Source organism: Orycteropus afer, unplaced genomic scaffold, assembly GCF_000298275.1.
Source record: "Orycteropus afer afer isolate SDZICR_OR568_19922 unplaced genomic scaffold, OryAfe1.0 scaffold00318, whole genome shotgun sequence".
In the NCBI taxonomy this organism is placed as follows: domain Eukaryota; kingdom Metazoa; phylum Chordata; class Mammalia; order Tubulidentata; family Orycteropodidae; genus Orycteropus; species Orycteropus afer.
In genome coordinates this window covers 3236467-3260708 of record NW_006921905.1, presented here as the reverse complement: position 1 = coordinate 3260708, position 24242 = coordinate 3236467, and the positions used below count along the sequence as shown (strand labels likewise).

Genomic DNA, 24242 nt, shown 5'->3' with positions numbered 1-24242 from the left:
ATTTGCCATTGAGTCGGCCCCGACTCATAGCGACCCCTCCTTGGGTTTCCGAGGCAGTATCACTACGGAAGTAGGATTGCCCAAACATTCTAGCTGGTTAAATTCTTCTGAAACACCATACGTTGAAGAATTTTTGGGTTCTGTTATTAAGGCATTCTACAAAATCCACTCTTAAGCTCACATGCTCAATGCTTCCTAAACTTATCTCTGGAACTATATAGTCCTTTCTAATATCTGGTTCCATAAAATGACCTGCCAATGGTCACTCTGCTTTTGTCATTAGGGTAAACTAATTTTGCTTGAAATGTTTCAACTCTGCATTGTCTGTTACCTTCATCATCATCCTCTGATTATTTAATATGTGTTTAATAGATTGTGTTATTACTCTACCATGTCTATTTGCATACATAAAATAAAGTTTCCTAAACCTGCATTTGAGATAAAAAAAAAAATTTATTTTCATTCTTCAAAGCTGATATTATATAACATTTAATAAATGTGTTAAGTGAACATAAAAGATTTCTTTCACATATTGTATAACATCAGGCACAGAAACTTTAGAATTCAGCTGTTGTTATAATTCTGCGAGGGAAAAATATCACTTCTAATTTTGATTTAAATTATATAAGCATATGCCATAAGAATCATATTTATTTGGCTGTCTGATGTTAGAACAACCAACGACAGCTCTTTAACAAAAGAAAGTTTCCTTCTGAAGACAGCAATAAAAACCATTTTCTTTTCAAGTTTTTTAAAATAGTCCCATGAAGAGACCTGCCTTAAATGAAACCCTATAAAATTGTGATCAAAATGCAAAACTGGGTATTTGGCAATTCTATAGGATGATGTCAGGACTATTAAAAAAAGATAAAAAAAAGAAGACATTTATAAGTCACATGCTTGAAGCTGGTGATCAGATGGTTGTTGTTTCCCCCCCCCCATTGTTTTCCAGGAGCTCTGGTAGCGTAGTGTCTAAGGCACTTGATTGCTAACCAGAAGGCTGGTGGTTCAAACCCACCAGCCACTCCTCGGAAGGAAGATGGGGCAATCTACTTCCATAGTGATACTGCCTCGGAAACCCAAGGAGGGGTCGCTATGAGTCAGGTCCAACTTAATGGCACATAACAACAACAACAACAACAACAACAATTGTTTTCCAAGTGGCCTTTCTAACTGTATTTCCAGACTTCAGTGACACCATTCAACCAACAATAGTAGGCTGTAACCCTGAATCAAAATGCAGTTGAAGGAGATCCTGTTGTCCCAGGCTTTTATATTTAAGCTTAATAACTCTGCCGAGGTAGTCTCACTCCCCATCAACATTCACCTATATATTTAGTATTGTTCCTCAAAGAGTATCTCTTCTGACAACCAGAATGCTATGTTTTCTTGCCAGCAAGCCTGCCTGTGTATTATTTCTGAGGGGGCTAAAAGTCCGTAAGTGAATGCTTTAGAATGAGCCAAGCAAATGAATACACAAGCAAAAAGAAAAAAGGCACCATATTGATTTGCTGTCTAGACAGAAATGTATCTGCTAACACATCACCAGACATTAGTCAAAGCTGCCTGTTCTGGCTCAGATATGCAGAATCAGGTATTTCTGCAAGGGAAGAAAATCAGTGGTAGGACAGTGTGACATAGTATTTTAATTCAGGCAATAGTAATTATGGCGAATTCATGGCTTTCTTAGCAGGAATTAGGAGAGAAGGAAAATCAAATTTGGCTTTACGCCAATCATTACCATTATTATTAATAGTAGTTGTCATCTTCTCGGGGTACAACTATTCATTGTTAACATTTAGTTCTGTATTTGAAATAAAATTCCAAATCCCTTTTATATTTAAAATATTTCAAATTGTGATTATTTGGTTTATATGAGAAAAAAAATGAACACATTCATTTGAAGCTATTGAATACTGTTTGACTTTATACAAAGATAAGTGGAAAAGATAACTACTTGCAGAAATAACAAATCATAATAAGCTGTACTTCTAGCATCTTGAGTTCAAGTAGTGGTCAACTTGATCTAAAGTGTTAGAAGACTGTATTTTTAAAAAATATCAACTCAGTTGATCTGAAACATCTGTCTCCCTCATCTCCCCTACCTCTCTCTACCACCCCAAATCACTATTTTAAATTATTTGGTCTTTCTATTTTGTTAACTGCACGAGCCCCAGGGTTAGAATGCATGAGGTGGAATTATCAGCCCACGGACCTTAGAAGGTTATATAGTTCACCCTTGAGATGATTTATATTCACAAGCTTGACAGTTGCAAACTTAACACAAACACTGTTTTTAAACCCTAGCCAATCACTCTTAGAGCAAGTTAACTTTCCCACAATCTAGAATAAATATGACATTTGCCTGCAGTTAGTCAGCACAATATTAGAGCACAATGTCACATGGTCATAAGGTCTCTCCTTGTTATTTTTATATTCCGTTAAAACAATTTCTAAAGAAATGGAAAAAAAGAGGTTTCCTTACATTGAGGAACCCCACCTGTCCAGCCTGCTGACCAGCATCAGGGCAGACAAGTTGGACAAACTCTTTCAGCGTCTCCTGAGGATGATAGCGGATGGCTGGATGTGAGAAGTAAGGCCCAGGCTGCTGGATAATGGGTGACGTCGGAAAATGAAGAGTCGATGGTGTTGCATGTGGACTTGCTGTAGGAGAAGAAGACATCAAAGTTATGAAGACAAAGACTTGCTTTGCCATAGCTTCTACGCCTGCTTCAACTTCCTTCTTTATTTCTCCTGACCCAGTTCAGAGTATTGCTCACGTGACTGAATTTAACACTGGATAGGTCTGATAGATTTTCTTCCTTAAGGCGCTAAGACAAACATGGAGGTTAGATTAGGGTAGAGTTTCAAGCTGTCTTTCTATTTTCAGTGGACTTGAGTTATAAAGGCATTAATAATCCTTGGTGAAGCTGAAGATTATTCATTACCTTAAGAGCCTTTTTAATGAAGCAAGCAATAAAAAATGTATTTGGTAGATTAGACCTGATTTAACTGACATTACATATGACAAATTCTAGTTTGCACATATGGATCCTTTTTCATGCTGAGCTATCCGTAGACAATAATTCATTGTTAAGGCTCTTATACCCCTTTCAAGGAAATTTCTAGGGACTAATTCAGGATGAAAATTTTTTGAAGTATGTAGTAAATGATCACTTAATGAACCTGTGCAATTTGGGGGCCTCACTTTACATGGGAGGTTTATGTCACCTCTTTTGCCGTTTCAAAGCCAAATTCAGAAATGCATAAATGTTAGAGTGGGGGAACTCACAGGCTGAGCAGGCAGTGACCCTTGCTAAAATGCTGGCCCTCTGCCCATAAAAACTGATAAAAGAGTCAGACAACTATTACTCCCTTACATTTGAACCCTGCTAAATTTCATTTGTACAAGAGGAAGATTACATTAGATTAAATAACTTATATGAGGTGCTTAATAATTTTTCTGAGAGAGACTTTGCCCTTGAATGGAAAGGGTGATTGATAAAACTGGCTGCAGGGTAAGAGCAGCATATAGGGAGAGTTGGAAAGCATCAAACCAAGTAATGCCAAGATAATCTCTCGCTTCTCAATGAGGGGCAGAGAAATGTTTCCCAAATAAAAGTAGATGAGAATATTACTCTGATTTTTTTTTGCAGTTTAATTCCTTAAAACCCGAGGAGCCTCTGGAAACAGAAAACACAAGGATGCCCAAATTTGGGAGGAGTAAGATACCAAGAGCGATTTGTAAAGCTAAAGAGAAAACCAAGCAAGACAGGCCCCCATTTCTATCACTATCCCATTGGCATGGGTAAGGGCTGTAAAAAAGAATGCATTCCTACTGACCACTGGCCACATTTCCTTTATTCTCTACTGAAATCTCCACAGTACTGAAGCACTTATTTTTTTGACTAACAATTGAAATGGCTAGGGCTGTATAGCTCAGAGGAGCATTTATAGTCCTTAAAGTATAGAAACGGAGAGGGATGGCTGAGTAGAAGCTGTAGTTGAACCTATGTTTTGCAGATGACCTCTGAAATCTTTCCATGTATTCAACCTTGAATCTATCCAATAAATACTTTTATGCTCCTTTTATGGGTTCTGGACACAACACCAAGCCCAAACAAAATTTTGCCCTCAATCACACAATTAACTAAGTCATCTTGAACTTAACTTATCCAAGCTAGAATTCTTGTCTCCTCCCCCTTTCAAGGTTCTTCTCTCAGTTTTTCTTACCTTAAACAGCTTTTTCCATCTACTTGGGAGCTCTGGTGGCATAGTGCCTAAGGCATTTGACTGTTAACCAGAAGGCTGGTGGTTCAAACCCACCAGCGACTCCTCGGAAGGAAGATCGGGCAATCTACTTCCGTAGAGATACCGCCCCGGAAACCCAAGGTGGGGTCGCTATGAGTCGAATCAACTTGATGGCAGTGAGTTTGGTTTTTCTGCTTTTAATTGTTCATTGTCATATCCCCAGAGGATTGTTTGACACTCAGTAACTAATTGTTAAATGAACGACAAATAACTGACTAACAAGCACTACAGAAATTAATAAAATAACCATACCAATAAATACAGAATTAAAACTTTTCTTTCTCTACCTGGCAAAGAGCCAGGAAGCTTCTAGGAAAATTGGAAAAACTTAAGACTTCATACAATGACTAGTGGATTTTGGAATCAATTATTGTCTGTGAGTTAAAACCCACAAGGCAAAAAGTAAAATGGCTCTGGTCACTTTTTACTCCAGAAATTATGTTATTGGCTTTAAAAATACCAAAAGAATTTTTTCATTTAATATGGTATGGTTCTCCTTGCTGGCAGGAGGAAATTTTGACCCAGTACCCTGCATCTGACAGAATATTTCTAGTCAGAGCTAGAATGTGTTCTCATCTAGGCTGTGAGTGTCCTAAGCAAAACAAAATGACACACTCAACTTTTTGAGCATCTCAAACACAAAGGTGGCAACTCTACTCTCAAGAGCCCCCAGGAAGTAATCCTTGATATTAAAGTGGCATTGCCTCAGGTGCTCACCAAAAAATGATGAGTGACTATTTAAGTATGAATTGGTGGTGACCAACAGAGTATGTTACCCAAAGGGGTATAAAATCACCACTGGGCAGATGAAAGAAAATTGATGTTAAAGAAAAGTAATAGAGAAAATATTTCAACATGACTAATGAATCATCCTTCATTGACATTAAACATTCTTGCCTTATTTTTTTGTTTTTTGGGAATTAACCATATAAAAGAAAATCATTAACAATGTAAAGTTAGACCCTTTGTTTCTTTATCATAGTTTACTAAAACCAATTTATTTGCCTTTTCCTTGTGGCATAAAGGTGATTTTAACGTAAACCTAAGAATGCAGGGTCACTGTAATGAATTAATTCTATAATGACTGATTTGTGATGATGAACTAAGTCTTAATTAATATCAGGAAATCATTTTACCTAGAGTTTAAACTTACACATGTGCTGTGTCTGCATTTTGAAGGGTTGTCTTTTACAACCCCAACTTCCTCATGCCTACAACTTTTTGGCCCAGTCATCAGTTCACTGTGGAACTAGATGTAAGTCATTCAACATGCTGAGCTTTAATGACTTTCAACAGAAAGCAGTAGTACTGTAGGCCTCACAAAGGTCTGTTCTATGTTACTAAATAATACTATTTCTCCAGATAACCAGCGACTCCTCTTCGACTGAGCAGTAAGATCCATTAAGTTTCTTTCTTCCTTTGCTCTGGAAGCTCATCGTCAAGATTTTGGCAATGTCTTTGCCTGTCCTCCGTCCCCCATCCCCCACCCCTTTTCTTGCTTTTATTTTCTCTCTTTTGTCTTAGGTCAGATGGTTTCAGTATTTACATGTTTTTTCTACGTTCTCTCAAATTGTTTTAGAACACGTCACTGAGTATAAATCAATCCATCAGTAAAAGTCATTACATGTACTTGGAGATCGTCAGATTAGGCCCTATACAAGAGAAACGACCATTATGAATCTGGCATGGTGCTGATGAAGTGCACCAAGAATGGTATGAGTCCAATTTTCAATGGAGAAAAATCTCTCATATGGATGTGTGTGTGTGAGTAGTTGACACAATAACAAATTATAGCACATTATGGAAATGCATATTTAGATCCTTTCAAATGTGCATTATTTACTTGAGAGTCAATAAAGGCTTTTCTCAAGTGGTAACAGCTTATTACAATGCATCCATCTGTATCCATGTTGATGTTAATACAATTTTTGTACTAAAAAGCACTACAAAATTGACTGCTTCTAGAGTACTCTTAGTACCCAAGGCCAGGAACAGCAGAGAGTATCAAAAACCTTCCACTCTGGAGGGAGTTCACTACTGGTTTAAACTTTAACAAGTGGCCAGACTTGTTTAAAACAACTACTTGAGCTTTTCACAAAGACTACAAATAAGATGGAAAGGAAAGAAATTCAATCAGGTTTCTTTGGCTGGAATAGTACTGCCTACACATTCTGAACAAAGTAGCCACAATTAAAGAAACAGAGAACCAGAATTTCCAAAAGGGTATAGTGCTCAGTCATGTATTACAAAATGATCACATTACGGGGTGCTTTAAATAAAAAAAAAAGATAAAGATAAAGCAAGCAAGCAAGCAGGTCAAGCAGGTTGGTTGACTTATTTGTACTGCCCCCCTCCCCTCCCATTCTTTAAAATACTCTCTTGGTTTTAGTATGAAAAAAAAAAAAAGTTAAAAATCTAATACAGTGGAATACATATATTTTACTTTAAAAATGCTTACTGGATTAAAGAATTGATCAAGACTGGGGAGGTCATGATCATTACTGTGTTTTTATGTTTTTACAGACTTATATGATCCAAGTGATCTGAGGATCCAATATAGGGAGGAAGCTTAGGGTTACATATTTTAACAGCGTGCTAATAATAGGAGTTACAACTAGGTAGACAAGGAGCCCTAGTGGCACAGTAGTTAAGCACATGGCTGATAATTGGAAGGTTGGTGGTTTGAACTTACCCAGTGGCTTAGCAGGAGAAAGACCTGATAAAGTTTGAAGCCAAGAAAACCCTAAGGGGCAGTTCAGCTTTGTCACGTGGAGTTACTATGACTGGGAATGAACTCAATGGGACACAGGCACACAACAATAAGAACTAGTTAGAACGCCCAGGTTAAGCCCTGTAAAAGAAGATACCAGGGAGGTGTGACCACGTGGACTTCGAACCTTGTATTTTACATTTTTATAAATCTGAAAAAAGAAAAAAGATTAAGGAAAGCAATCTCTCCTTACAATTTCTAGCAGTTTTTCCCAAACTCAATCTCTAAGGATTCTAATAACCCTCCCACATTTTTCCTCAAACCAAAATTTCATGGGTTGAAATATGTTCATCTGTATAACCCTGACATTGCCTTAATTACTTTATTCCTTGTCCATGAACCGTTGCGGATTCCCACAGATTGGACAGAGACTTGGATTCTTTTCACATTAGCTTTTGCTTTCTGGCACCAGCCTCTAAGTTCTATACTTTCTCTTTTATGGGAGGGCTCCAAAGAAAAGCTGTCAAGAGAGCAGCACCCACAATAAACCTAATCCTCTTTCAGGTACCAAACCTTCCTCCCTCACAAGTAAGCCCTTGCATTTGCAAAACTTCACAGCCTTACTGTTAATCAATACTACGCCAGTAGCAACCAGTGAGATTCCAAACTGTCTCTCTCTGTTAGCACTGTTACAGGAAAAAGCTACTTGTCTGTCTTCAACAGTAAGATGTTCTCAAGACAAAAATAACCAGTCCCATAGAGTAAAAGGTGACATTAAGAACTCATATTCACATGTGAAACTTTTTAGCAAGGCAAAGAAGTAAAATGGAAGGGAAAAAATTTACTTGGGGGAAAAAAGCAAACAACCAACCCTTCCATAAGGGCAAGTGGAAATTGAAATGTTTGGGTTGTCAATGACTATTACCTCTCTTCTTCAGAAATTCAAAACCACACCATATAACACCACTATAACCCACCTAAACCTGAGAAATCTATTTTAATGGTCCATATCTATAATTTATAAACCATGAAGGACTCTGATCTGCCATTTTTTTTTTCTCTTTCCCAATTTTTCTGTTTAATTTTATTGTTGTTGTTGAGCATATACACAGCAAGACATACATCAATTCAATAGTTTCTACATATACAATTTATGAACACTGATGATATTCGAGATGTGCAACCCTTCTCACCCTCCTTTTCTAAGGTGTTCCTCCCTCATTAACATAAACTCACTGCACCCTAACATCTCGTCTAATCTTTCTTCTTTTTTTTTTTTTAATTTTTATTGTGATTTGGGTGAAAGTTTACAGAGCCAATTCATTTTCCATACAGTAGTTTATACACATTTTGTTACAGAAGGAGATTGCCCAACCTTCTTTCCGAGGAGTGGCTGCTGGGTTTGAACTGCCAACCTTCTGGTTAGCAGTCAAATGCCTTAGGCACTGTACCACCAGAGTTCCTATGACATTGACTATAACTCCCCACAATGTAACAGGTCTCCTCCCATTTCCTCCCTGTAGTTACCTCTTCCCTGCATCCTTCTTTCCTATGTGTTCCTGCTCCCCTGAGCTATCTCCCTGTGCAAACAATGCCCTTCTTATCTAATCTTTCAACTTGCTGTTTTCACTTTGATCCCATTTAGATAGTTTACCATACAGATTCTTCCTACCCAGGTATCCTTTTGACCTAGCCAGATTCTGAGCATGGCCTCTGTTTGGTCTCCCGAAATAGGGACACAAGGGAAATATCCATTATTTCTCTTGAAAGGACCAAAGTGTGAGTTATTGGGAATTGCTTATCAGAGATCTAGCACATGTTGACAGCTAAAAATGCTTTTAGAAAATCTAGAGTATTTTATAGAAAAATTTCCTGGTTAGACAAAAGAACCTGAGTTTTACTTTCATTTTCACCACTGTGTAGCTTATAAACGTGGACAACTTCTCTGTCCCCCAGTTCCTTAACCTGGAAAATGAGGAATTTGAACTAAACCATCACTGAAGCTCACACCAAGCTTTAAATTCCAGTGGGTGAATGGAATTCAGTCTCTGAGATTATGTTTACAAATAACTCAATACAACTGATCCACAGCAATACAACTGAAATCTAAAAATTCTGAAACAAGGGAGCATTATACATGGCTTTAAACATTATTTTTAAAAATGTTTCTGTGATACTGTTATCTCTGAATTAACCATGTTTGCACACTAATTGGCTAAGCCGCCATGATGGCTGACGTGAAATGCGGTCAACCACCATTCAACAGCTGTGATTACTGGAAATCTGAAGAGTGACTGTTTAATAAGCAAAATACACAAGAATCCGGTTTCTCGTAAGGAACGTGCGCTTCTACGTAATGCATAAGCAATACTGTGAAACAAGAGATAAAGAACGAATAAAAACAATTATGTAAGAAAAAAAACTATCAAAGTTTGGATGATCACAGAAGTTAAGAAATAGGCAGGGAATCTTCTAACAACTTGTTAGAAACACACTGGAATTTTAAAAAGTAATCATGGAAAATGAATGTCAAAAGTAAGATCCATGGAGGGGCTATAGCCTGTTGTTTTTGTTTTTGTTTTTCAAGGTGCTGTAATCTCTTTAAAAAAAAAAAAAAAGAAAAACAACTCACTGCCATCAAGTTGATTCCAACTCATAGAGACCCTTCCTTGGGTTTCCAAGGCGGTATCACTACAGAAGTAGATTGCCTGATTTTCCTTCCAAGGAGTGGCTAGTGCATTTGAACTGCAAGCCTTCTAGTTAGTAGTCAAGTGCCTTAGCACTATGCCACCAGAGCTCCTTAGAGGATAAATAAGTGCTATGTTGTTTGCAAGTTATTTCTCCACCTTGGGGGAGGGGCAGAACCAAGCAAACCAACAAACAAAACCCCACAACAAACACAGTCATGGGTTGATCTGTGGCATTTCCCCTACTTGACTGTCAGGTTTACATTGTGGTATAAGCCTGTTTCTGAGAAACATGATTGCACTGGTTACTTTCAAAGTATCTTCCTGAATTCACCCAATTGAATTTGATGATTTATTCCCACTGTTGGTAGATTTCATACAAGAGGAAGAGGCATGAGAAGAATCAGTTGAGTGTCTAAATTCATAGGACCAAGTTTTCATCCCTGCTTGGGTCTCAACTAGCTCTGTCTGGTCTCTATGCTCCTTCATTTCTTCCATTTCAAAATGAAAACTACATGTCTTGAATGGGTTTTAGAACCAGATTGCCCTGGGTTTGAAATCAAATGATGTCACTCACATCCTGTATTACTTTGAGTAAAGTTATTTAGCATATCTGAGCCTGCGTTTCCTTGCCTGTATTTTGGGAACAGCAACACCAATGTAAAAGATTTTTTCTGAGGATTAGAATTAATGTATACAAGTATCTAATACATAGTGAATTCATTTGTTCAACAAATATGTATTGAGAATCTACTATGTGCCAAACAGTATACTAGACTTTGTGTTATTTATTGTTCTTAGAATGGCTTTTAGAATAAATAAGGTATATGCAAAGTAATCAGGATCATACAATGCAATGTATCAATACTGGATAACCGGGAATTAAGGGTCGAACTATTCAAGTGACTATGGAAGTCCATGTCATAGACTAGTAGTCAGTTTTCTAAGGCCTGACTTTTACTTGTGCTCTGCAAACCCCAACTTCAGGAACCAATCCCTTGATCTTGAGTAAGCAGAGCCCAGTGACCAACACTCATGATAGCTTTGTTGTGCATTAACTATAGCATATAGCTATTATTTTTGCCTATCCAACAGTCCTTTACCCCTTCTGGAAATAGAATTTTAATGTTTCTTTGGGGAATTATCCTTCCCTCAGCCTCAGTTTATGTAGTCAGGGTGGAGTTAATTTTATCCTCTGGCTCCATGGGTGGGTATGTAACTCAGACCAAACCAATGAGAAACTCTTATTATCTATCTAGACATTAAGGTTTGGTTCGAATTGAGCAAATCACCTAAATCAGGCCAATCAGAGCCATAAGCATCAAAGAGTAGGACCTTTCATAGATCTATAGTCAAAAACCTATTTTCTTCTGGGATTGCTAAATTGACAGGAATTAAGCCCAGAGCTGTTTATACCATCTGTGCCACAACTGGAGGAGAGTCAGCCTAAAAAAGAAGTTCAAACAAAAGACCATAGAGCTGATAGACAAAGATTTCTAAAGGTATTATCTAATCACCTGGATCTGACTCTATTTGAAGTCATATACCTCTATACTTTTTAGTTACACATACCAATACATTATTTTCTTTTTGAGGAAACAGTTAAACAATTTGGTTGGGTTTCTTTCACTTGAAGGATTCCTTATTAACATATCCTCTATTCACTATTGGGTCTGCAACAAAACAACAAATCTCATGATAATCAGGAATTTAGGGATCCAGGAAGACCTCTAGAGATGTCCTTCATGGATGCCAAGGATTTCTAAATTCATATAGTATATCAATAAAAGAAAATTCAATTCCAACCCATGACAAGACCATGTAGTAGAATTGTGCTTTATAGGTTTTTTAATGGCTGACTTTTCAGTAAATCATCAGGCCTTTCTTCCAAGGTGCCTCTGGGTGAACGCAAACCTCCAATCTTTGGGTGAGCAATCGAGTGCATTAACCATTTGCACCAAGCAAGGAGGGAACTATGTAAACTGACACAAATAACCTCAAATCCTCATAAATTCTTTAAATACTTCTCTTAATATTATCCTTCAGGCCTCGTTGATCCCTCTTTCATTAAACTTACCATGGTAGTATTTATCTGTTTTATGGCTGCATTTTCTGCTAGACTGAAGGGGCAGGAATCATTGGGGCCTAGTGGTTGGCAGATAATAAGTGCTCAATATCTATTTGCTGAATTAAATTTAATACAAATATATGCTGGTAACTTAAAGAAATATAGATTTCCATCTTCTAGAAGAATTCATACATTTTAAAAAGACAAATATAAAAGGGAAAATTAAAACCTGCAGAGCTTGTGAGTAAAATTCAAGATGCTCTGGTGGTGTAGTGTATACAGCATTTGGCTGCTAACCAGGAGGTCAGCAGTTCAAACCCCAGTCACTCCACGGAAGGAAGACAGAGCAATCTACTTCCGCAAAATTTACAGCCTTAGAAACCCAATGGGGGTCACTATAAGTCGGAACCGACTTGATGGCAAGTTGAGTTTGGGTTTTGGATTTTATGAGTAAAATTAGCTGAAGATAATTTAAAAATCATTGCAGCATTAGATTGACAGGGAACTTCCAGAAATTCAAGCTGGATTCAGAAGAGGACATGGAATAAGGAATATCATTGCTGATGGCAGATGGATCTCGGCTGAAAGCAAAGAATACCAGAAAGATGTTTATTTGTGTTTTATTGACAATACAAAAGCATTCAACTGTGTGGATCATAATAAATTATGGATAGCACTGAGAAGAATGGGAATCCTGAACACTTAATTGTGCTCATGAGGAACTGTACACAGATCAGGAGGCTGTCTTTTGAACAGAACCAAAGGATACTACGTGGTTTAAAATAAAAAAAAACATTGTATGTCCGGGTTGTACCCTTTCACCACACTTAGTTAATCAGTATGCTGAGCAAATAATCTGAGAAGATGGACTACATGAAGAAGAACACAGCATCAAGATTGGAGGAAGACTCATTAACAATCTGCAACACGCAGACGACACAACATTCCTTGCTGAAAACGAAGATGACTTGAAGCACTTACTGATGAAGATTAAAGACTACATACCGTCTGCAGTATGGATTACACCTCAACATAAAGAACACAAAAATCCTCACAACTGGACTAATAAGCAGCATCATGATAAATGGAGAAAAGATTGAAAGTGTCAAAGATTTCATTTTACTTGGATCCGTAATCAACACCAATGAAAGCAGCAGTCAAGAAATCGGACATCATATTACACTGGGCAAATCTGCTGCAAAAGACCTTTTTAAAATGCTGAGGAGCAAATATGTCTCTTTGAAGACTAAGGTGTGCCTAAGCCAAGCCATGGTATTTTCAATCACCTCACATGCATGTGAAACCTGGACAATGAATAAAGAAGACAGAAGAAGAGTTGATGCTTTTGAGTTGTGGTGTTGGTGAAGAATACTGAAAGTACCACGGACTGTCAAAAGAATGAAAAAATCTCTCCTGGAAGAAGTGCAGTGGGAATGTTCCTTGGAAACAAGAATGACTAGCCTTTGTCTCACATTCTTTGGTCATGTTTTCAGAAGGGACCATGCCCTGGAGAAGGATATCACGCTTGGTAAAGCAGAGGGTCAGAGGAAGAGGAGAAGATCCTTAAAGAGATGGATTGATAGAGTCGTTGCAATGATAGGCTTAGGTATAGCAAAGACTGTGAGGATGGCACACGACCAGGCAGTGTTCATTCTGCTGAACATAGGGTCACTATCAGTTGGAGTTGACTCGATGGCACTTAACAACAACAACAACAACAACAACAACAACATGAGTTCTTAGTAAGAAATAAGTCCAGCCCTTTCATTTTAGGACCAATCATTTGCCAGCTAGTCCTGGCTTTATATATTCCTATAAGCAAAAGAGGCACTTATCCCTTTAGACAGAGTCATGCCTAAATGAATGCATGTCCAAGCAAAGTCTCCACTATGTCCATGGCTAAGGCGTAATCAGTCATGGGAGAAGGGCCACTTGCTCCACTGGGAGATTCCCTTGTCCTTCCAACCATAACAGGAAGATGGGATGTGGTGACCATACTCACTCACTTTCCTGAGACCATATCTCCTCTTCTAGGCACATGTCTCCTAGCCGAGAGGAGAAGCATATACTCCTTCTCCACCCACAAAGTAGGTAGAAAGAGAGAACTAGGGAAGGGAGTGAGGAAGGAAAGAACTGGGAATCATTTGAAGAGAACCACATACAAAGAAAGCAAATAATGACAGAGGGCTCAGGAGGAACCTGAGAGACCACTAACACTTACAGGATACTTTCTATGTACCAAGTCCTTTATTCATGCTATTTCACTTTCTCCTCCCATTAACCTTTTACAGTATTTCATAGATGGGAAACAAAGGCTGGTAGAGGTGGCTTGCAGAAGCTTACACAGATGCAAAGTATTTGACCAGGATTTTGAATTCTATTCTGGATGAATCCAAAGGCCATGTTCTTTTCACTGCGTTCTGCTGCTTCCATCTGAAATATTTTTCAGAGGTTGGGTGGTTTATTTCCTTCCAGAATTCTTTATTTCCAGGCCCCTTATTGTTGTAATCCTGGCAATTCTGATGGTGCTTACGTGTGTTTTATACCCAAGAAAAATGAATTGTTTAGGAAAAAAAATTTCCCACTTAATATGAAGAAATTGTTGTTGTTTGTTGTTATATACCGTCGAGTCACACCTGACTCATAGTGACCCCTCCTTGGGTTTCCAAGGCAGTATCACTACAGAAGTAGATTGCCCCATCTTCCTTCCGAGGAGTGGCTGGTGGGTTTGAACTGCCAGCCTTCTGGTTAGCAGTCAAGTGCCTTAGCCACTATGCTACCAGAGCTCCCAATATGAAGAAATAGTAAATGGTAAATGTAACTTTACTGTGGTAATATACATTTTAAAAAATTTTCCATACATGTGGGTGATTAAATACATGTGGGTTAAATAGTACAAAGGATACAGCCAGGGAATGGGTCACTCAGCAATACTGCAACCACATTAATAGGACTGTACATTCCTATTTCAAGTATCAGTGCTCACCCCCTTTTTCCTACATGGATGATAAGCTGATACTACATAAACATTGTTACAGCTACAGTTCCATGCTACAGTAATTCACTTAAGTTTAACATGATTTATGGTTCTGTCAATAGGGGAGGTTGAAAACCCTGCACTGAAGCTTAAATGTGTGTTTCATATTTAAAGCAGCAATTGTGTATGAGAGGGAAAAGGGAGAAAACCTTCCACATGAAGAGGAGATATGAGTTCAATCTTGAATTTTTTATTCCACTTGGAAAAAAGGAAAATAAATAATGTATCTGAATGTGGCACTAACATTAGATTAAGCTAAACCAGAAAGAAAGAACTGTAGCGACTTCTTATGTGATTTACAAGTGATATCCGGTAATCTTGCCAATGAAGGAATTTCTAAGGAACCTTGCTCAGAACCACTGCCTTCACTGCATACATATATATGTGAGGCTGAGGCTATGACGTGTGCCAGCATGCATGTGTGTACGTGCACGTGCATGTGTGCGTGTGAGTGCACGTAGGCATATGTTTGAAGGGGTAAGAAATTCCAAGAAGAGCAGCTTCTTTTGTCAAAATGAGTTTAAATCTAGGTCCACTTGGTTAATCACCCTATTCTTCTCTTTGGCACTCACCCTGGGGGCATTTTGCCTCTTTAAGAGATTAAGGAGCCAAGTGGTCTTACTGCTGTAACCTGTCCTCCCTGGAACAACGTATTAAACACAATTCATCTGCAGAAGAGCTCTCTTTAGAAGTTTGCTGCAGGGATGACAAATTAACCCAGCAGGGTGTCCCACACATCTATCTCAGTACAAATTATTAGTGTAATAGAGCTTTTAGTTATGCATTTATCTAGTAATTATTGAACAGTTACACACAAGCAAGCTGAGCAGCCAGGGCCCTTTCTGAGGCTGGCTCGGTGGGTGGCCTTGCAGTTAATTTAGGGTACTTCTCCACTAAGCAGATCACTTGCAGACAAATTAGCTAAACAGCCTTCTCCTTTAAATATTTTCCATGTCACAATGAAACTCTTTACAATACAATAAAGGTACAGTTTTAATTACACGCTTCCTGACTTTTGTTTAGTTGTAGTTTTAAAACATTTGCTGGCACTGTTTTTCCCTTTGGCTGGGCAGTAATAGCTGGTTGTAAGTATCTGCCTAATGAATTTAATAATTTCCTGAACTGAGAATTTACAGGGTCTTTGCTAAAAAGCTGCTTTTCTTTCTTACTATCCAGTTACTTCAAATCCCATCAACAATGTTTCCCGTTAGTCTGGGTGCTGGCACTTGAGCTAACCTTGTCCGATATTCACAAGTCGTCTTGCTTCTTTTCAATGCTCCTCAAAGGTGGTACTCTTAGGTCTATGATGCCTGCATTTGAAAATCAATTCTGGCAATTCTCATTGTTGAAAGACAATACAATATTTTCTCAAATGATACATGCCAATAATAAACAAACACCTTGTCTCTGTGGGCAGATTATTTCAGCATCTTGTTAACAACAGGTACTTAATTGCTTCTCATTTTCCTGAAATGATTCAACTGCACTGAACTACAAGAGATAAATGAGATTCAGTTCATTCAAATAGGGCACTGGCATGTTCTACAACTAAGTTAAAAGCTTTCCTGAAAGACAAAAACAGTTTGTGGATATGAAACAACAAAGCTGAGCCAAGCTTCCACTTGGAGTCTCTGCCAGCGGGCCATGTTTATGCTACTGGTGAAGCATCATGGAACATTACTTATTGAGGGTCTTCAGTTTAGACAGACAACTTTAAAATATCACAGCATATAGTCTATAAAATAGGGACCAAATCATTGTGAGTTCAGCATTTCTCTTAAAGCCAAAAAACTCACTGCTGTCGAGTTGGTTCCGACTCATGGTGACCCCGCCTTGGGTTTCCAAGACGGTATTTCGCAGTTCTGAATTAAAACCCAACGAATATATATTGAGCGCTTACACATGCTACATACACTTTGCTAAAAACCCAACCCAACCCATTGCCATAGACTCAATTCTGACTACTAGCAACTATGTAATATATATAGGACAGAGTAAAACTGTCCCGTGGAGTTTCCAAGGCTGTAAATCTTTACAGAAGCAGACTGCCTCATCTTTCTCTCACAGGTTGGCTGGTAGGTTCAAACTGCTAACCTTCTGGTTAGAAGTTGAATGTGCTAACCACTACACCATGAGAGCTCCTACACCTTCCTAAGTGCTGCCAAATGTATATTTCTTGTGCACCTGACTATTATATTATAATTACACCTGGGGGATACAAAGACCTCCCTATTATTCTCAATCTTTCTCTGTTTGTCTTCAATCAAATTCATACATATATTCATTTATTCAATAAATACTTACTGAGTGCTTTCCATATACCAGGCACTAGGCTGAGGGATTCAAAGATGAACAATAAAGATGTAGTTCCTGTTCCAAAGGGCCCTGCCATCTAGTGATATCTATTGCCTTCATATTTTACCTCTCTTTCCTTACTCCTTTATTATTGTCTGAGTATATTATGAATCTCCTCCAACCTTTCCTGGTGACCTCAACTTCCTGGAAGGTAATCTTAATTCTCATTATTCTCTGTAGTATATTTTTCTTGGCTAAACTGGGAGATATTGTTGACTCAGACCCTTAGATGTTTCATCACTAAGAGCAGGGTCCCTGTTTGAGCTTTGAGGATCATGGACTTAGAGAGGTTTATAGAGCATATAAACTTCCCCTGCCTCTCCAAACAGAAACTGGTATGATTCTTTGAAAGCTGAGCAATAAATCTTTGGTTTATATGGCTATTGTTTAAATATATCTTACGGATATTTTCAGAATCAGGGCAATTTTACTTCTAAACTCCCTTTTAAATTCATAAAGAAGTAAGGTTTTAGCCTCCTTCAAACATTTTTATGTCTTAATTTCTCAGTACTTAGTTATCATACAGCACGATTTGTTTGCTGTTGCTCTGTTTTGCACACTTACCCATGAGAAGGTGCATTGCTTGAGGACAGAGGTTAATTTTAATGCTTCTTTGGGTTTGCAAAGTGCCCACTGTTACTGTAGTTCTCTCTTAGGATGCCCTTCCCCTTGTTCCCTAGTGCCCACACTCCTCCTGTCACAGCAATACAACTACTAGCACCTACCAGTAGGGAAGCACTCTAAGGGCAGAATCCATATTCCTCTTGTGTAACTAGAAGAGAGAGTACCTCATCCATTTTAAGTGCTTGATAAATATTTGTGGAAATTGCCAGAGGGGAATGGAAGGCGGCAAGCTAATTTTAACATTGAGAAAAGCCAAAATGCCTTTAAAAAATGTGTTTTGAAGAGATTGAACGTAACAGGAATCCAGCATTTATCAGAAGCAAGGTTTCACAGGCTGAAAAAAAGGGACATGTGACTTTTTTATGGCTGTTATTAAAAAAAAAAAAACTCAGTGTGATAACACTTGTTATGTCATGCTTATTGAAATATGGGTACGTTATATATTTGACTAAGGAAAATGTGAAAACAAACTAACTGTTTAAATTAACGCAATTTATTTCTCCCAGTTTGGGAGTGGGGAGGTAGAAACTATTGATATGGTGGAAAGGGCACTGAACTGGACCCTGGTTTCTGGTATTGTCTCTGGGCAGCTTAGATTTCTCATCTGTGGAAGTAATTTGGTGAACATTGCTAATTTTTTTTCCCTACTTACCTACTTATAATACACTGATTTTACAGAGAGACAATATACCCAGATAAAAATCCATATTTTTTCAAACTCTCTTGCAGCTAGACATGATCATGTGACTTAGTTCTGACTCTACTGGTTAAGATTCTTTAAAGGTGTCAAATGGGACGGCAGGCACTTTTGCCCTTGCCTTTTCCTTTTTCCTCCTTGGAATGCACATATAAAGCTGGAGTGCAGATGTAAGGTTGGACTGCAATGGCTACATTATCACCATGAGACCACAGTATGAAGATAAAGCTTACCCATTGTAGTGGTTACATTTGTGTGTCAACTTGACTGGGCCTGGTTGAGTGGCTGGACAGCTGAATGTAGTCATTCCCCATGGTGAGACTGGGAATTAACTCCACTGGTAGAATCTATTGGAGCAGCTGAGTAGCTGCTTTGGGTATGTGGTCTGGTTCCCGTATATAGGAAACAGCTTTGGGAATGGTCTCTAGCTTATGGCATGCTTTAACCCTGCATGTAGCCATGTCGTTGTTCAGCAGCCTGCCATGCTCTGCCGACCTTGGGACTTTCAATGGACTTGAATTAAGGCCTGTCATGTGGTTTGACAACATCAGGACTGTGCCTTTTTACTTGTCAACCTTGGGCTTGGCAGCCTCAGCAGCCAGCAGCTGTCTGAGTGAAGAAAGCCTCTAGCTTCAATGGGCCAGAAGCAGGAGGCAGAGCTGAAGCCCAAGGCTGAGGGGCTTTCATGCAGCCACTAGAGCCTGGCACTTTGAACTTGGACTTAAAGCCTCCAAACTATAAGAGAATAAACTCTTGTTTGTTAAAACCATCCCATTTGTGGTAGATAGTCTTGTCAGAGTGGCACTAGGTAACCAGAACACCCACTAAGCAGGGCTAAGAGAAGAAATCTGGATCATTACTAGCATCTTGGAGTCACCATAATAGCCCTAGATCATATAATTTTTTTAATGTGAGAAAAATGTAACTCCGAATCTTCCCAAGCCATTTTACAGTTAGTTTTTCTGTTACTTGCAGCAAAACACATCCTTAGCGGTTAGAGGGAAGGAATTAGACAAGAAAATCCCCAGGGCATTTTACGAGTCTGAAATTCTGTGATTCTAGGCAAAACTCAGTAAATACTTATCTGTCAGTTACTTTTAACCTCTGTCTCCTCCCTGTTTCTAAATCCTAGTAGCACAAAGTTACTTTAGTTATTCCAGAAAATATAAATTTAAAAAAATATCATTTTACCTTGTTTCTGAAAACAGCTAAGGTAGAAACGTAAGTCTCAAGAAGTCTCAAATTTAAAAAAAAAAAAACTCTAAAATAACACTGATAACTTCAAAACTCAAAAGCAGTTAAATTCTTTAAATCATCAAGCAAATTTATAACTCTTCAAAGGATGAAAAGAACAAAGTCATTTGTGGTTTTTTTTTCCCTAATTTTCATGAATAAGATAAATGATCATGATTAAATATTTCATTATTATTGACATTTTAAGGATTGGTAAAAGAAAGGTTTTCAAAGTTCAATCTTTCAGCCTAAAGTACGTAGTAATTGTAATTATGTATGTTGTTGTTGTTATGTGCCGTGGAGTCGGACCCGACTCATAGTGACCCCTCCTTGGGTTTCCGAGGCAGTATCACTATGTAAGTAGATTGCCCCATCTTCCTTCCAAGGAGTGGCTGGTGGGTTTGAATCGTCAGCCTTCTGGTTAGCAGTCAAGTGCCTTAAGCACTATGCTACCAGAGCTCCTGTAATTATGTATAATGAGATGCAAATACCTTCACTGAAATTAAATATTTTTTTCCTCAAAACATTCCAAAGAACTTGAACCCCTTTACCTAATTATGCCACCTACAGACACAAGTGGCAAAGCCATGACACAAATGGCAAAACTGAAGTCACAAGGAAAAATGATTTATGAAAGGCACAAACAAAGCCAGTATCAGAGGGAGACTAGTTTTTAAGAAACGACACTTCTTTACCTTTATGATGTAACTAGGCAAGTGCTTAGAACTTAGCATAACTAAAAAAATCATTGCTTTTAGTATCAAAGCTTTGCTTAACCTTGCAAAACTTTTGCCTGGATGAAAGATCATGGCTACACTTTCCATCTTGGACATTCCTTAGGAAAAGAAAGGGCTATACAAAGACATACATACACACACAGGTATCATGCTTGGTTTCTCTGAAATAATGACAAGTCATCAGCTTGGGAGAAGAAATGAGATTCTTTTGTGTATATTCATGCGCATTTTGAGTATTTTGCATTCATTTAACAAATATTTGAGCATATAACCCACTGTGTGAGGCACAATAAGATACCAATATTTGTAAGTTCTAACTTCTTTCCAGGGTTTCACTCTAGGAAGGTGCTGAGACACACACATTAACTTACAAAGCAAGACAAAGTGGGACTACTAAATGTACAGACATTAAAGACTACTACTGGAGTTTAAGGAATGGGAGATGACAGCAGACAAGGTAGAGCTGAGGAGGTTTCATGTAGAAACGAGTACCTGAGCTGGGTCTTGAGGATGCGTACACTGTTGAGAGGTGAAGGTAGTAGGGACATTATGAAATTTTCAAAGCCCAGATGAAAATGGATTATACAATTGTTAGCATGATCTGTGTACATATTCTATTTCCAGGTACTGTGCTAATGACTATAAATACATGATTTCATTTATTCCTTACCTCATAAAATTATTCTGAAGTAGAGATTATGATCTCCAATTTATAGATGAAAAACCTATGGTTCAGAGAAGTAAAGCAATGGACAAAATTTACCCGTTTGGTAAAAATAGTGAAGACAAAATCCAAACCCAGGTCCATAGGACCCCTGAGCTTTTGTGCTTAACTTTGTTGTTGTTGTTAGGTGCCCCTGAGTCAGCTCTGACTCATAGCGATCCTGTGTACAACAGAATGAAACACGGTGTGGTCCTGTGCCATCCTCACAATCCTTGCTATACCTAAGGCCATCACTGGAGCTACTGTGTCCATCCTTCTCACTGAGGTGCTTCTCCTTATTTGTTGACCCTCCACTTTACCAAGCATGATATCCTTCTCCAGGGAATGGTCCCTTCTGACAACATGACCAAAGTACTCATTATACTCATTGCCATGAATGATCAAAGCAGGTGAGATGAAGTCTGGCCATTCTGGCTTCCAAGGAGCATTCTGGCTGCATTTCTTCCAGGAAGGATTTGTTAGTTCTTCTGGCAGTCCATGGTACTTTCAGTATTCTTTGCCAGCACCACAACTCAAAAGCATCAACTCTTCTTCAGTCTTTCTTATTCATTGTCCAGCTTCATATACATATGAGGTGTCTGAAACTACCATGGCTTGGTTAGGCACACCTTAGTCTTTGAATAGATCTCTTTGCCTTTCAGCACTTTAAACAGGCCTTTTGCAGTGGATGTGCCCAGTACAATACGTCATCTGATTTCTTGACTGCTGCTTTCAGTGGTGTTGACTGTGGAACCAAGTAACATGCAATCTATGACAACTTCAATCTTTTCTCCATTTATTGTGATGCTGCTTATGTGTCCAGTTGTAAGGATTTTTATTTTATGTTGAGATGTAATCCATACACAGACTGTAGTCTTTAATCTTCACCAGTAAGTGCTTCAAGCAATCCTCACTTTCAGCAAGCAAAGTTGTGTTGTCTGCATATCTGTCACGTTCTTCTTCATATAGTTCAGCTTCCAATTGAATAAGTATAGTAAAAGGATACAACCCTAACACACTCCCTTTCTGATTTTAAACCATGCAGTATATACCCTGGTTGTGTTTGAACGACAGCCTCTTGGTCTGTGTATAGGGTCCTCATGAGCATAACTAAGTGTTCTGGAATTCCCATTCTTGTCAATGTTATCCATAATTTGTTATGATCCACACACAATCAAATGCTTTGGCATAGTCTATAATAAACACAAGTAAACATCTTTCTGGTTTTCTTTGCTTTCAGCCAAGATCCATCTTACATCAGCAATGATATCACTCATTCCACATCCTCTTCTGAATCCAGCTTGCATTTCTAGAAGCTCTCTGTCAATATACTGCTGCAACCGTTTTTGAATTATCTTTCCAAGATTTTACTTGTGTGTGATATTAATGATATTTTTCGATAATTTCACATTCTGTGGGATCACATTTCTTTGGAATGGGTACAAATATGGATCTCTTCCAGTCAGTTGGCCAGTAGCTGTCTTCCAAATTTCTTGGCATAGACGAGTGAGTGCCTCCAGCAAGGCATCTGTTGTTGAAACTTCTCAGTGGGTATTCCATCAATTCCTGGAGCCTTGTTCTTCACTAATTCCTTCGGTACAGCTTCAACTTCTTCCTTCAGCACCACTGGTTCTTGATCATATGCCACCTCCTGAAATGGATGAACATCAGCCAATTCTTTTTGGTACAGTGACTCTGTGTATTCCTTCCATCTTCTTTTGCTATTTACTTTTGATATTTGTTGTTGTTAGGGGCTGGCAAGTTGGTTCAGACTCACAGTGACCCTATGTACAACAGAAAGAAACAGTGCCTGGTCCTATGACATCCTTACAATCATTGCTATGTTTGAGATCATTGTTACAGACATTGCATCCATCCATCTCATTGAAGGTCTTCCTCTTTTTCGATGACCCTCTACTTTACAAAGTGTATGTCTTTCTCCAGTGGCTGGTTCCTCCTGATAACATGTCCAAAGTACATGAGATGAAGTCTCACTATCTTTGCTTCTTAGGAGCATTTTGGCTGTACTTCTTCTTCCAAGATAGATTGTTTTGTTCTTTTGGCAGTCCATGGCATATTCAATAGTCTTTGCCAACATCACAATTCAAATGCATCAATTCTTTGGTCTTTCTTACTCATTGTCCAGCTTTCACATGCACAGGAAGCTACTGAAAATACCACGGCTTGGGTCAGATGCACCTTAGTTCTCAAGGTGATACCTCTGCTTTTTAACACTTTAAATAGCTCTTTTGCAACAGATTTATCCAATGCAGTATATTGTTTGATTTCTTGATTGGGCATTGATTGTGGATCCAAGTAAAATGAAATCCTTGACAACTTCAATATTTTCTCCATTTATCATTATGTTGTTTATTGATCCAGTTGTGAAGTGTTTTGTTTTCTTTATGTTAAGGAGCAATCCATACTGAACACTGTCATCATTGATCTTTATCAGCAAGTGCTTCAAGTCTTCTTCACTTTCAGCAAGCAAGGTTGTATCATCTACATATTGCAGATTGTTAATGAGTCTTCCTCCAATCCTGATGCCACGTTCTTCTTCATATAGTCCAGTTTCTTGAATTACTTGTTCAGACAGATTGAATAAATATGAAGGGATACTACCCAAACACAGACCTTTCCTGATTTTAAAACACACAATATCCCCTGTTCTGTTCAAACAACTAACTCTTGTTCTATGTACAGGTTCCTCAAGAGCACAAGTAAGGGCTCTTACTAAAATTCCAGCTCCTTACTATGTTATCCATAATTTGTTATGATTCATACAGTCAAATGCCTTTGCATAGTCAATGAAACACAGGTAAACATCTTTCTGGTATTTTCTACTTTCAGCCAAGACTTATCTCACATCAGCCATATCTAAGCTAAACTCACTGCCATCAAGTGCGATCTGACTCATAGCGACCCCTCCTTGGGCTTCCAAGGTGGTATCACTACAGAAGTAGATTGCCCAACCTTCCTTCTGAGGAGTAGCTGGTGGGTTTGAACCACCAGCCTTCTGGTTAGCAGTCAAATGCCTTAGACACTATGCCACCAGAGCTCCCTCAACCATATCACTCATT

The 24242-nt window shown here is 38.4% G+C and overlaps 1 protein-coding gene across 1 annotated transcript in view; it reads right to left on the bottom strand.

Annotated features, from left to right (window-relative positions):
• The window catches only part of NFIA (nuclear factor I A), a 468951-nt gene that overhangs the window by 62357 nt on the left and 382352 nt on the right, over nt 1-24242 (bottom strand). The window contains exon 9 of the mRNA XM_042782438.1: nt 2486-2664. Within this exon, the coding sequence (XP_042638372.1) occupies nt 2486-2664 (179 nt within the window). The remainder of the gene's footprint in view (nt 1-2485; nt 2665-24242) is intronic.